At 38.3% G+C, this 13,875-nt stretch overlaps 3 protein-coding genes across 3 annotated transcripts; 2 read left to right on the top strand and 1 right to left on the bottom strand.

The window, feature by feature from the left end:
- Positions 1 to 372: 372 nt before the first annotated feature.
- On the top strand, positions 373 to 1,476 carry LOC113468613 (putative phosphoenolpyruvate synthase). The gene is made up of 2 exons (XM_026825679.1): positions 373 to 522; positions 1,153 to 1,476. The coding sequence occupies exons 1-2, from the start codon at positions 402 to 404 to the stop codon at positions 1,245 to 1,247; spliced, it is 216 nt and encodes a 71-aa protein (XP_026681480.1). The 5' UTR covers positions 373 to 401; the 3' UTR covers positions 1,248 to 1,476.
- A 1,789-nt stretch (positions 1,477 to 3,265) lies between these two features.
- LOC103512102 (nuclear pore complex protein DDB_G0274915-like) lies at positions 3,266 to 7,209 on the top strand. Its single transcript, XM_026825676.1, has 2 exons — positions 3,266 to 4,910; positions 6,098 to 7,209. The coding sequence occupies exons 1-2, from the start codon at positions 3,290 to 3,292 to the stop codon at positions 7,123 to 7,125; spliced, it is 2,649 nt and encodes an 882-aa protein (XP_026681477.1). The 5' UTR covers positions 3,266 to 3,289; the 3' UTR covers positions 7,126 to 7,209.
- Positions 4,991 to 13,518, bottom strand: LOC103512098 (matrix-remodeling-associated protein 7-like). The gene is made up of 4 exons (XM_008476852.2): positions 13,304 to 13,518; positions 5,775 to 5,981; positions 5,387 to 5,499; positions 4,991 to 5,118 (listed from the first exon to the last, which is right to left on the bottom strand). Exons 2-4 carry the CDS (start codon positions 5,967 to 5,969, stop codon positions 5,004 to 5,006), a joined length of 423 nt encoding a protein of 140 aa, XP_008475074.1. The 5' UTR covers positions 5,970 to 5,981; positions 13,304 to 13,518; the 3' UTR covers positions 4,991 to 5,003.
- Positions 13,519 to 13,875: the final 357 nt, after the last annotated feature.

Raw genomic sequence — 13,875 nt, 5'->3', positions numbered from 1 at the left:
TTTCAGGCGATGCCGATGATAGTGGGATGCTGCTATAGAAGTCAATTCGTTAATTCAGTGCTACATATGTATAATAATAATTGTTTAGGTTACAAGATGATGTGAAGCTCTGTTGTTTGCATGGGTGATCATGATCATGACACTGAACTGATTACAATCAGATTAGATAGTGTGATTATGATTAGTGTGATTGCATGCTAGGTGTGATTAAATATTTCAAATAATGTGTTCGTACCTATTCGTATTATATTATGCCTCGTTCTGCATGCGAACCATCAGCCTCCTGATTCGAAATCCACTGCGCTAACCACTCGGTAGACATAAGAGGTTGGTCGCTTCCATAACTACAAAGAAAGAAAGAGAGAGACGCCACTGATACAGGGTGGACTCCTTACTTCTCTATGCTGGGAGGTCTGGTCACAGAGCTAGGCGGGATTTTGTCACATGGGGCCGTTGTGGCACGCGAGTATGGACTACCCAGTATAGTCGGTGTTGACAATGTGACCCTGTATTTCAAAACTGGTAAGATTTTTATATCGGACTTATCAGCTTACTACTGTAAAAGAAAAAAAAATGCATGTCCTATTTTGGACTTAAACTGTATCTTGGAAATTCATAATAGTGAATTGAAGCCTGTTTAACCACAAAGCTCAGGGAAAGGTAAATTTGATGATATCTACAATTTACAAGAAACAGGTTTGATGAGTCTATTTTTTGAGCAATCAGATTCGAATTTCTTCATCAGCTATTGCCATACTAAGTTCCTCCATAAATGAAACTTTCAAACAGCAAATCATTAGTGAAAAACATTCGCTGATTTTATAATATTTTTTTTTTTTTTTTTTAAGAGGTTTGACAGAGGGAACTGTAACTGCTATGGTCTTATCGTCCCGAAATCGAAGAGAGAAGGAAGACAGGATAGGAGAAAGCCAGCCGTTCCGAGAACGAACATTATCCCAGCAGGATAAAATCCGACCCGGGCGGGAATCGAACCCGCGGCCTAGCGCTTACAAGGCAGACGCACTACTAACTAGGCTGGCTTTTATAATATTTAATGTTCACTAATAGAGATTTTTTAATAGGTAATGTTTACCAGAAAAAAGTTCTTTGTTTTATTTAAATGTATTTTATGATTTTTTCTTCTTGTTTTAGGTGACAAAGTGCTATTGAATTCTACCAAGGGAACAATTGAGAAGATAGTGGAAGAAGAGGAGGGAGTGGACCTTGAGAAGATAAACAATAGTTGAGAACAACTTGAACACTCTCAATTTGAAGACAAGATAATTTGTTCTCAATAAAAGTACCTGATAAAAGTGCCTCTGAAGAGTCTGAAGCCTGAAGAACACAAATTGAATTTTCGGAAGACCGCAATCGGAATGTCACATTTTTACCGTAATCAGGCTATTTCCGATTCCTTAACACCTAAATTTAGACGAAGACGAAAAATATACTTTCAGTACCTGCACTGAAACTACATTTGTTATTTTCTTTATTTCAATCTACTCTCAAGGTATGTCTATGTCTGCACATAGTCGAACGATGTTGTTCGGCCTACTATGTTTGGGGGGGGGGGGGCAAAATATCACTTTCGTGTTCCTGGTAAAAAGACCTTTAATTTGATATATAGGTCGACCATGTTTGGACAAGTCTTTCTATAGGGACAGACACACACACAGACAGACAGACGACACGGAAACGAATACAATAGTCCGTCCCTATACCTTTTATTAAAGGAAAGACGGACTAAAAACTCCGATATGTACTTAGTTACCTACATTGTCAATACATCGACTCATATAATGCGTTTATCACTCTTGTCTCAAATGTCTAGCGTCATTAATGCAATTGAGATGCATTATTTTCTTTTACTCAAGTGTATGAGTACATAGTACATACTGTAAGTAAAGTGTTTACTAGTGTGAATTGCGTTTCAACTTACCTGCGTTATCTTTATAATCTTCCCAGCTTTGCAAATAAGACGATGGAGGGAGTGTAAACATAGTAGAAAAGAAAGATCACAACGGCCAGCCTAGTTAGCTTAGTTGGTAGCGCGTCTGCCTTGTAAGCGCTAGGCCGCGGGTTCGATTCCCGCCCGGGGCGGATTTTATCCTGACGGGATAATGTTCGTTCTCGGAACGACTGGCTTTCTCCTATCCTGTCTTCCTTCTCTCTTCGATTTCGGGACGATAAGACCTTAGCAGTTACAGTTCCCTCTGTCAAACCTCTTCAAAAAAAAAAGAAAAAGAAAGATCATAAATAAATTATGTACCTATTTATATTGCTCGGATAGGAATAAAGAGTAACTTACTTATTCCAGAACAAGGCTGTGACTATTATTGTTGTCAAATTCTCAGGAAAAATAATAATCATATATCAAAGAAAGTCGATATTTTTAAAGAGACATATTCTAGCAGGCAGAAGAAACATTTCCGGACTAAGATCCATTGAGTGAAGTGTTCTTAAACCAGTCCCTTGATTACGCCGCGCCCCGTTGAAGTTCGTAACAAAACTTCATATTATTATCATTATTATTAAACAATTTGACCATTTATTTACGACCTTATTTAAACTGCGGGGGTAAAGGGACTTCAGTCTCGTCCCAGCAGTATAAATGAGGTATGTACATAATATTCTATTCTATGTTACCTACCTACTATGAAAATTTCAATCCCGGATTCCGGTCCTGGTTTTCCCCATTTTCCAGCCCTGTGCCTCCCTCATCTGAATTTAATGATAGTCTGCAGACTGTATATTTCCGCATTCAATTATTTGCATGCAACAGTATTTGTACTTCGTCATACAGTAAAAATACTCTCATATGTGTACTGCGTATGACATATTATGACCTGTTCTGTGAGAATAAAATAACAAAGCAGTGCCTACCTAATAATGTACAAAATAAAAAAAATAAAAAATAAAAAAAAAATGTACGTAATACCTACTTCCAAAATTCCATAGGTAGGTATTAATTAGTTGTGCTTTCCTACTTCCCTTACATTTTTACTTTCTATTACTACAGTATAGCGAGCTATACTAGGTAGTAATGAAAGTATTGCAATGGGTCCAAAACGTTCAACTTCCACCAAGAGTGAACTTTATCCCAAACAGATAAAGTCCGTTCTCCGAACGGCTGGATTTCTCCTATCTTGTCCTCCCCTAGTTTATGGGACAATAAAACAGCAGTGACCTCTCTCAGGCCCGCCGCACATTGAAAGCGTAAACGCACAACGTTGCCTGAAAATCCACAGCTATAAAAATGATTTCGACCTCTCGTGCAACATTCACCAAGATGCCTGAGCCGGCCAAACCTCAGGCAGTGAATACTAAACCTAGTTTAGAATTCTCTATACCAACCACTAGCTCTGCCCCTACCTTCTCCAAGAACAAAACAGTGAAACCTCCGGCGTCCGGAGCTAAGACTGCAGAGTTATTTTCATCTGGGAAACCTTTGTTCGGTGCAGTCACTACAACTGGAACAACAACTACCCCGATTCTGAGCTTTGGAAGTCCTGCAACCACTGCGTCTAGTGTGAATGTTACTGCAAGTTTATTTGGAACAACAACAAAAACTTCATTTCCAGTTTCCAGTGTAGCAACTGCTGTGAGTACTTCAAGTACTTTCAGTTTTGTTCCGTCTTCTACACCCAAGTTATCTTTTGGCTCCTCCACGTTTACTGTAACAACAACAGCATCTTCAACTTCTCCTGCTCCATTTAATCTCTCTACCAAGCCTGCGTTTGGTACTGTCACAGCGAGTACGACTAGTTCTTCATTCACTACATCTGTATCCACACCATCGTTTATAAATACCCCGGCATTCTCAAAACCTACAACAACGACATCCTCTAACATGACATTTGGATTTGCTTCTCTAGGAACCACCAAAGCCAATACAGCAAAAGATACCAAGACAGAATCGTCTACCTCTCAATCTTCAACGCCTAAATTTGAATTTGGAATGACCACGTCTACAACTACAAAAACCACGTCAGAAAAGAAAACATCCGACCGCGAAAAATCAACAGATAAAAAACTAGAAGAGATTTCTTCCAATGAACATCCTCTAAGTGCAGCACCTTCCGAAATTTCCATTAGCTCACTGCTGGCAAGCTCTTCTCCCGTTGGCAGTAAAAATGATGCTCCAATTAAAACTTCCTCTGCGGCTACAAGTATACCTTTACCATCTGAAAGTAAATCCGTAGCATCCACTACAACAGCATCTGCACCAACATTCAGCTTCGGATCATCTGCCTCCATGTTTGGAGGAGGAACTGTGAAGACATCAACCTCTAGTAGTTTTAGTTTCCTCAATGCAGCAAGTGTATCAAGCGCGACCACTACTACTTCTACTGATGTAACCACCACAGCCACCACAAGTTCTTCTTCAGAATCAGTTGCATCCATTATGTCCTCACTGAGTTCCTCAAGTGCGGTTACAGGAGCTTCAAGTGTTTCCAGCATATTCAGTGGTACATCTAAACCCAGCACCAGTGTGTTTGGGATACCTACAACGTCTGCAAGTGTTTTTACTTCCCCAGTGACGCCCACAACGACATCTAGTAGTGAGTCAGTTGTACCAAAAACACCAACCAGTCACCCAGTGTCCTCTGACTCAACAGTCATCACTTCCTCTGCTATTATAACGCCTCCATTACCACCCACTACGCCTACAACCAATGCTCCATTTAGTAGTCCAGTACTTGTCACACCTACTACTACCAGTGCAGTAGCATTCCCCTCTACACCAACCAGTACTGTGTCTACAGGGCCAATGTTTGGAAGTCCTGCCATATCCGAAGCACCTGCACCTCAAGCCTCTCAAGCAGACATTGGAAACTTGTTTGGACAAAGTTTAAGTTTTGGGAGCTCCAGTCCTGCGCCACAAACTTCCAACGTGTTTGGACAATCAGGAGGCAATCTCTTCAGTTCCTCAGGAAGCAGCAGCGGCTTTGGTCAAAGCTCGGGCAATATATTTGCTCAAACTGGAAAAGTTGTGACAGGTCTCACAGTCCGTAGAGTTTGAGTTGATCTTGTATATCTTGCTTGGAACCCAGATGAAATTTATCTTCTTGATTTTTCATCAATTTGAAAATTTCCTCCAATTGTTGAGACTCAATTCTGTAAAGAACAAAAAACAGAATGGTAAGTACCTACCTACATTAGAAAATCAAACAATAGAACTAAAAAAAATAAATGTGAAACAAGTCAAGTTTACCATAAGTATTGTATTTTTCATTATTCATTTATAATATATTATTCATTTTATTTTTGTAATATAAAAGACTTTGTCCAACATCTTTCCAGAGGGCAATGTGTTCATGATGTTTGAGCAATGGCCTTTTTGGATGACCAGAGATATTTTCCGAACCAAATGTATGTAAGTTACCTTTTCTCATTGGCCAATTCTTCTTCAGTGAGATGACTTTTCAGTTGATCAACAATGGTTTTGGATTGTCCAAGTTTCAGTTTGGGACCAATTGAGTCTTGTGATCCAGTGCTCTGTAAATAACATGAGATAAAATTTATTTAATGTTTATTGTAATAAATGATATCTTTTTGCAATAATTAATTAATTACAAAGTCAGTGCTCTGTAGAAATTATTGTAGTATGTTTGTTCACCATGATTTCCAATGATTTTTTATTGGGACTTTTCTTATCAACAGTAGAAAATATTTATGAGTGTCTCTTTCAAAATAAAATGACAACCTGGCATATTTCTCAAACAATGGATACTTAGGTACCTATAGGGATTAATATTATTCTGTCAGCTTACATGATTGTCTTTCTGTGGAGACTGATTATCCACAGCACCACCCTGGTCTTGAAATAGAAGTTTATCTGTTGGCACCAACCAATAGCTGTACACAATCACAAGAATCGATAGAACAACAGCAAGAACAAAGTAGCCAGAGAGGTTGTTGAGAAATACAAGCAGATTAGTGTTCCATGATTGAAATGAGTGTTGCATTATACATTGAGACTGAAAGAAAAAGAAACAAATGTTATGATCATTGTAATTCTAGGTACTTGTGCAGAAGTCACATCTTGGGAGCTCCAGTCCTGCGCCACAAACTTCCAACGTGTTTGGACAATCAGGAGGCAATCTCTTCAGTTCCTCAGGAAGCAGCAGCGGCGGCTTTGGTCAAAGCTCGGGCAATATATTTGCTCAGAAACCTTCAACTCAAGCGTCTACTAATTTGTTCGGACAAGGATCGCCTGCAGGTTCAGGTGGAAGTGTGTTTGGTCAGCAAACACCTTCAGCCTCTGGCAATGTATTCGCCAAGTCAGGAAATCTCTTCGGTGATTCATCCAAGACAAACACATTTGGTTCACCTAATCAAAGTCCATTTGGACAACAGAATACAAGCAGTGCTGGTTCGTTTGGAAATTCGTCGTTTGGTGCTGGTTTTGGCAACACTGTGAAAACCGAGTCTTCTTCATTCTTCGGCCAGAGTACATTTGGCAACACACCCACGTCCTCCTCTTCAGTATTCGGTGCTCCTACAACCTCTAGCTCCAGTGTATTTGGACAATCCTCTCCGTTTGGTTTCGGTCAGTCCAATGCTTCACCATCCTTTGCTAACACCAGTGCTACGAGTGGCTTTGGTGCAAAAGCAACTTTCGGTCAAACAGGAGGTTCAATATTCGGTGGGAAATCTTCGTTTGGGCAGAGTGGAGGTTCGATATTTGGTTCGACTGGTAGTAGTCCCAGTGGAGGTAGTGTGTTTGGAGGTTCCATCAGTGGTGGGTTTGGTGCCTCCAGTACATTTGGACAGTCGGCTTCGTTTGGTCAGACAGCACCCTCAGCGTTTGGTAGTTCTGCATTCGGTGCTGCTCCTACATTCGGTAGTACTCCAACATTTGGAGGAAGTCCATCCTTCGGAAGCACAAGTCCAAATAAGATCTTTGGTTCTACAGAACCTACTGCACAGCAATCAGCGCCATCATTTGGTATGGGATCTGGTGGTAGTCAGTTGACATTTGGTAATCTGGCTCAGCAGTCCCCTCAGTCTGGATTTGGATCGTTTGGTCAGACACAAACTAGTCCACCACCTGCGTTTGGATCTCAACCGGGTTTCCCCAATCCACCTCAAGGAGGATCCTCATTCTCAAGTTGGCGATAGGAAATAGAATGTACGTTTTAGTTTTTATTGTTGCTTTATGTAATCATGTCCCGGTCGTAATCATGTCCCCAAGACAGTATGCCCTGAGTGATCAAAGTCTACCAAACAGATTAAACTTCAAATTTAATTGCGAGTCTTGAGTAAAGCCATCAAGAATGAGCAATGATCATTGTTCAAGTACAGATGGGAGGAAACTTTTGCGACCGGGGTGAGTTTTTCTCCTATCCTGTCCTCGTTCTTCTTTTGATTTCCGGACAATAATAAAAAATTATGTATGTAGGTACAATGTACAATAGCTACCTTCCTAGATTTCGATCTCAGGACAGACAGTTTTCGGCCAGTTCCCTGTAATAAAAACTCTTTTGTCCATCTTTTTTCAAGCCAAGGTATCTAATCTAATCCATAATCCAGAGTTTGTGGTAAAGGATGAATCTGCCTGCTTGCATGCTAGTAAGAGTAAGACAGAGACCAAAGCTCTCTCTCTATCTCATCGCTAGTCTATTGTTAAGTATTTGCTCAATGCTTGAGGTTTTATCTCTTTCTCTTCCATCGTCTGGTACCTAGGTACCTCTCAACTGGTTCTGGTTTCTGTATCGAGTCTGTGTGGTACTGTTTGTTAGTCCTCGGCAGAATATGTAGTACGCGAGTTCGAGTCCGCGCGAGGCGATTTATTTTGTGCCAACCCCTTTTTCTTTGTCTAAACTTTTGTAAAAAATAACTGCTGTAAACTTTTGTAGAAAATATTGTGAATATTTTGACCCAAATAACTGTAATTTTAGTAAAAAGTTAATGTAAGTGCAATATTTTTTGTGTTAAATATTATTCTGTAACTTGTATACTTTTTTCTCCATTTACCTACAGGTTTAAATTTTGTTTCAAATTGGAAAATGTTGGCGCTTTTAAAATAAATAAAAAATATCTATCTAACGAATTAAAAAATCATTATGAGATAATCTTCTTCTTAATTCTGGAATTAATGTACCTATAGGTAGGTAGAGCATTAATGCTCATTGGTAGGTAGCATTAAATTTAATTGAAATTTCATTTGATGTTCGCTATTAAAGATGGAATCATTCTCTGATAACGAGGCAGATCCAATCACTTTTATAAAGTGGAATCCACAAGTTAACCCTTTGTAGCTAGCTTGGAGGGTAGCGCATCTGCCTTGTAAGAGTTGTATTACGGGTTCAATTCCCGCCTGGGGTGGATTTTATGCTAAACAGATAAAAGGTTAGTCCTAGGAACAGCTGGCTTACTCCTATCTTGTCTTCCTTCTTTTTTCGATTTCAGGGCTTACCGCCCTCAGTTGTTTATAGTTCCCTCTATCAAACCTACATATATATTATGTATATTAACTATATAAAAAAAACTTATTTCATGATACCTATATGTATTAGGATATTGAAAATACTATATAGAATAAGAATAGAGAATAAACTGCCATGGTGATGGTATAATGGGCAAGGCGCTTGCCTGACAAAGAGGAGGGTGCTGGTTCAACCCCAGCCGAGACGAGGAAATTTCTCCTCATTTATCTAATCATTTTTCGACAATTTGATCACAATCGGGTTGAACCCACGTCCTCCTAATTACCAGGCGTGTTGACCACTACACCACCGAGGCAGGTGGTGTGGTTTACCGTTTGAACCAGCAGTCATAGACATCTAGGTAGGTACAAATTAATCAAAAAACCTCCAGAACTTCCTAACTTCCTATCACTAGCAAGTTAAATAAAATGTAATAAGTAATAGCTATGACTTATTGTTAGTCATCTGGTTACCTGTTCATTAAGAGAAAGCATCGCGTCACTCATATTTGTTGTACTATAAATACTATTAGTATAACTCAAGTACAGGTATAATACTTACCTATATACCGAGTACCACTAACTTTCAGATAACCAGGATGCCACTTTACCACTTAGTATATTTATCTGTCTGTGGAGTGTCTACTGTCTTAGGTAGCTGCGTAATCAAACGTAGCGTAGGTAGGTCGGTAGGTATAGGTTAGTTTTCTGTTAGGTACATAGGTTAGTTCATCACTTGCAGGGGCCCTGCGGGGTCCCTTTTACTGAACCAGAGGAGTAATGAACGTGCAAAAGGTCGATGCGATGCCGCGATGTTGCGAGGAAATCTTGGCTGTGTTTTTTTTTTTTTTTTTTTTTTTTTTTTTTTTTTTTTTTTTTTTTGTGGCCCTTTTTCTTAAAAAAATTATTTCTTTGGGTCTGTTTCCTGGAGCAGGCTACTGAACTTGTCTGGCCTAGCTAGGTATTTGCTCTGAGATGAAAGCAGTGTGATCGGAAATGCCAGCTTCAGTTATTGTTCTCCAGATAAATTGGTAGATACGTGTAATTTCCCCATCACACGTTACTCTCTTCTGAGCGAGAGACTGAAGGAAAATGTTAATAAAAAAAAATTAAATTTATCACAATAAATCAAGTCAATAAACTTGATCAGAAATACATCAATAAAGTTTATTTTCAACAATACCTACACTGTGAGATAGATATACAATACAATAGGTACTACAGGTAGGTACGTTATTTTATGTAGGTATTTCTAATGTCAGGTAGTTAATTCTTTTATTATCTCCAATAAAAACATTTTTCATCTCCATTTTCACATCCAGCACAATATTCAGGGGTGTGTTAAAATCTATTACACCTAGTCAGAGAATAACCCAAATGGACACCTTATCATCTCGTACCAACAAGTACCTACAAATCGTCACTCTGCGGCGGCACGGGCATGGTACTCTGTCAAAGTCTCAAATAAATCAATCTAATTTCTAATATATATAAAAAATGCATATTTGTTTGTTTGTGTGTGTGTGTGTGTGTGTGTGTGTGTGTGTGTGTGTGTGTGTGTGTGTGTGTGTGGGTCTGTTTGTTTGTTCGAACTTAATGCCTGGCCAAACCGCTCATCCGATTGCTATGAAACTTTGTCAAACTTTTTTGCTTGCACTCCCGTGAAGGTTATAGGCTATTTTCCGGTTCGTTTTTGTTAAGCTACGCCGAGCAAGACCACTAAATAGATGAGTGACATGAACGGCTATGCCTTAACGATTTACTAGCGGAAATTCGGAGCGAAGCGACGGGTTTCGGCTAGTTAAAAATAAAAATAGGTAACTACATAGGTATTTCATTGGCAAAACCTGGTTTTCAAGTATGTAGTGATTTAGCTTCCTAGACCTGGTTTGAAATTGTATGATCCAGTATACAAAGACATATTATGCGTTTTATAAAGGTATAAGTAGGTATATCTATATATTATAACAAACTCTCATCAATTACTTCAGAGAAGTTTCATTCATATTAATTTTTATTTTATTGTTTGTAATTCATCAGACAAATGAAACCCAAACAAGTTCCTTGTTTACATTTAATATAAGTTGTATGTAGAAGATTTAAAAGGAAGATATTTTTTTAATACTTTCGTAAGTATGTATTTATTAAAAAAGAATAAATGAGGTACCTACCCAGTACCCACACACTTGTGTAAATTGATTGGTTTTGGTAGATAGTAGATAATATACTTGGATTAGTTTAGAAATGATGCAATTCTGTCCTCATGCTTGTTTTCTATCCTCGTGCCAAAATACTTTATGTTACTAAACTTATATACCTAAGTATTTACATAAGTACCTATAATTTTGCCTATTTATTTTACTTTTGTACCTATTTTACGTGCAGCTGCTCATTTCAAGGACAATATTCTACATACATGATGTACCTATTTGGTACATAGTACCTTCTGGAGGACCCTTAACGTTGGTTGAAATCATCGTGAAAAATTGGCATACCATCTAAAAAGTTTGTGAGAATTTTATTGTGAGCCATTCTAGTTCGTTTGGAAGCTAGCGTATTCGTCTTGCCTTGTAAGCGCTTGGTTGCTCGTTCGATTAACGCCCAGTGCGAACTTTATCCTGAACGGACAAAGTTCGTTCTCGGAACGGTTGGCTTTCTCCTATACTATCCTCCTTGTCTCTTTTAATTTCGGGATATAGACCTTTGTTGTTACCTACATAGTTCTCTCTATGAAACCTCTTCGGAAAAGTCCTTTTTTTTTGCATTCCATTACATAAATAGGTAGGTACATACTTCAAGTTCTCTCTCTAGATCTAGAATATTATTAAATTACTTTACTATCCTCCTTGTCTCTTTCAATTTCGGGATATACCTAGACCTTTGTTTTTACCTACATAGTTCTCTCTATGAAACCTCTTCGAAAAAGTCCTTTTTTTTGCATTCCATTACATACATAGGTAGGTACATACTTCAAGTTCTCTCTCCAGATCTAGAATATTAAATTGCTCTACAAGTTCTCTCTCTAGATCTAGAATATTATTAAATTACTTAGTTAAAGCCATGGAGTACGTCCCAATGTAAACCTCAAATAGTTCTGCGGTAGATTCTTAATAGTTTGAGATCTGCGGTAGCCACAGTGGTCAGACTTACCACCAGAGAACACTGAACCAGATCTAAACCGAACGAAAGCCAACTCTTGAGCAATAAGATTTCAAATTGAGATGGTCGGATTTTTTTTTTTTTTTTTTTTTTAGAAAAGAGAGAAGAGAGAGGTAGGTAAATCTAATGATAGATCAATGATCATCAACTTTCAACAAAGCTACAGTAGGTATGGATAATGGAATGATAATTTTTTAGCTGCATTCCCTTTAATTTTCACCTTAAATTGGACAAAGTTGATTTTGGTACTCTTTTCACAAATGACACATCCACTAAATTGACATACCTAAGTATCCACATGTGAATCGATAGATTTTGTATTTTCTTCTTTCCCAGTCCTTTATAGTGACGTAGACTCGTAGCGAAACAAAATCAGTACCAGACCTAAAGATTACCTATGTTCCGATCATAGTGGATGAGACAATGTGAGTAGTGAGATTGACAACATACCTGATAATAGGATAATAATATTTTCTATTAAAGTACATACGTACCTATTTAGATATTAATAGCCAGTGATAAGATAGAAAGTTAAGTTATTGAATCAGCCGAGTAGGGTGAGCTAGGGTAGGGGGATAACATGTATGTACTGTAAATATCTACCCATACATAAGATTGAAGAAATAGCAAAAGTTGGGTGCGAAGATGACCCACTCGTAAAATTTTTATAGCCGAAAGTGCCGAAACCAAATGTCAGCCAAAGCAATTAGCTATTAGGGCTGATTGAGAGGCTAACAAATAACGTCGCCACATACGTACATGTAATTACTGAATTTTATTGCTCTCGTGAGATCGAGTCCTCCCTTATCCTGAGGAAAACTTCGACCCCACTGAAATTTAAACCCGAAACTTAACGATGTTGTTCGGCCTACTATGTTTGGGGGGGGGGGGGCAAAATATCACTTTCGTGTTCCTGGTAAAAAGACCTTTAATTTGATATATAGGTCGACCATGTTTGGACAAGTCTTTCTATAGGGACAGACACACACACAGACAGACAGACGACACGGAAACGAATACAATAGTCCGTCCCTATACCTTTTATTAAAGGAAAGACGGACTAAAAACTCCGATATGTACTTAGTTACCTACATTGTCAATACATCGACTCATATAATGCGTTTATCACTCTTGTCTCAAATGTCTAGCGTCATTAATGCAATTGAGATGCATTATTTTCTTTTACTCAAGTGTATGAGTACATAGTACATACTGTAAGTAAAGTGTTTACTAGTGTGAATTGCGTTTCAACTTACCTGCGTTATCTTTATAATCTTCCCAGCTTTGCAAATAAGACGATGGAGGGAGTGTAAACATAGTAGAAAAGAAAGATCACAAGAAGAAAGTTCAGGTTAAAACAGTGCAGTAGTGTATGGAATATTAAAGGGTAGACATGTGTGATTGAGATAAGGTTCAAGAGGATTTAATAGAGAGGGGATGCAGTGAATTGATTTCAAGTGTTTTTACTGTTCCTCTGAGCAGTGACCAGTGTTAATATAGGGTTAGGTTAAACGCAAGAAGGAGTTTTCACAATTAGAGCAGTGATTAGTGTTATTATAGGGTGAGGTTAAATACAAAAGGAACTTTCTTTTCCATGGACGTGACTTCTACATAATTACCGAATGTTTTAGGTACTTGGTTCCATCTACTTCAGTATAGGTAGTCAACCAAAACAAAAGGATGAGATAAAAATGATAAATGAGATTCACTTACCACAACTAAGGATGAAGGATTAAACACTGGCTCTAGTGGCTAGGTGTGTACTGCTCACAGAACAGAGGTGGCTTTTTAAATTAATCCTTTTTGAAGAGAAAGTTGGCAAATCCTTCTGAAATCCTTTATTTCCTGATTATCCTGAATAATACTGAATATCCAGTTTTTCCTTTCTTTTTCTTCGGATTTCGATTTCTGAAATTTTGAATTTTGATTCTGACTCCCACAGGGCATGATATCATTACAAATGAAAATGTTGCCCATGTTGAAATTCACATCCGGTTTTTTGCTACCAGCAGCCAATGTGTTACTAATGTTTGTAACCCATTATATCAGATATGTTGTGATCAAATGACATCACACTTTCTATACAAAACCAGACCCCAGACTCCCTATATACACTACACCAAAGAGAAAAGTTTAGTTTTAACTCCAATAGTCTGTCCCATACAGCTTGATAAGTTTTGTGGCAAGTGGTAAGGTCCCACCCAGGCTGGGTGAGGTTAATGTGAGTAGGCGGGTACTTTGTCACCGAATGTGTCATTGTGCGAACCATTTTTTTTTTTTTTTTT

Source organism: Diaphorina citri, unplaced genomic scaffold (genome assembly GCF_000475195.1).
Source record: "Diaphorina citri unplaced genomic scaffold, Diaci psyllid genome assembly version 1.1 scaffold791, whole genome shotgun sequence".
Taxonomy (NCBI): Eukaryota; Metazoa; Arthropoda; class Insecta; order Hemiptera; family Psyllidae; genus Diaphorina; species Diaphorina citri.
This window is presented reverse-complemented; position numbering and strand designations above follow the sequence as displayed.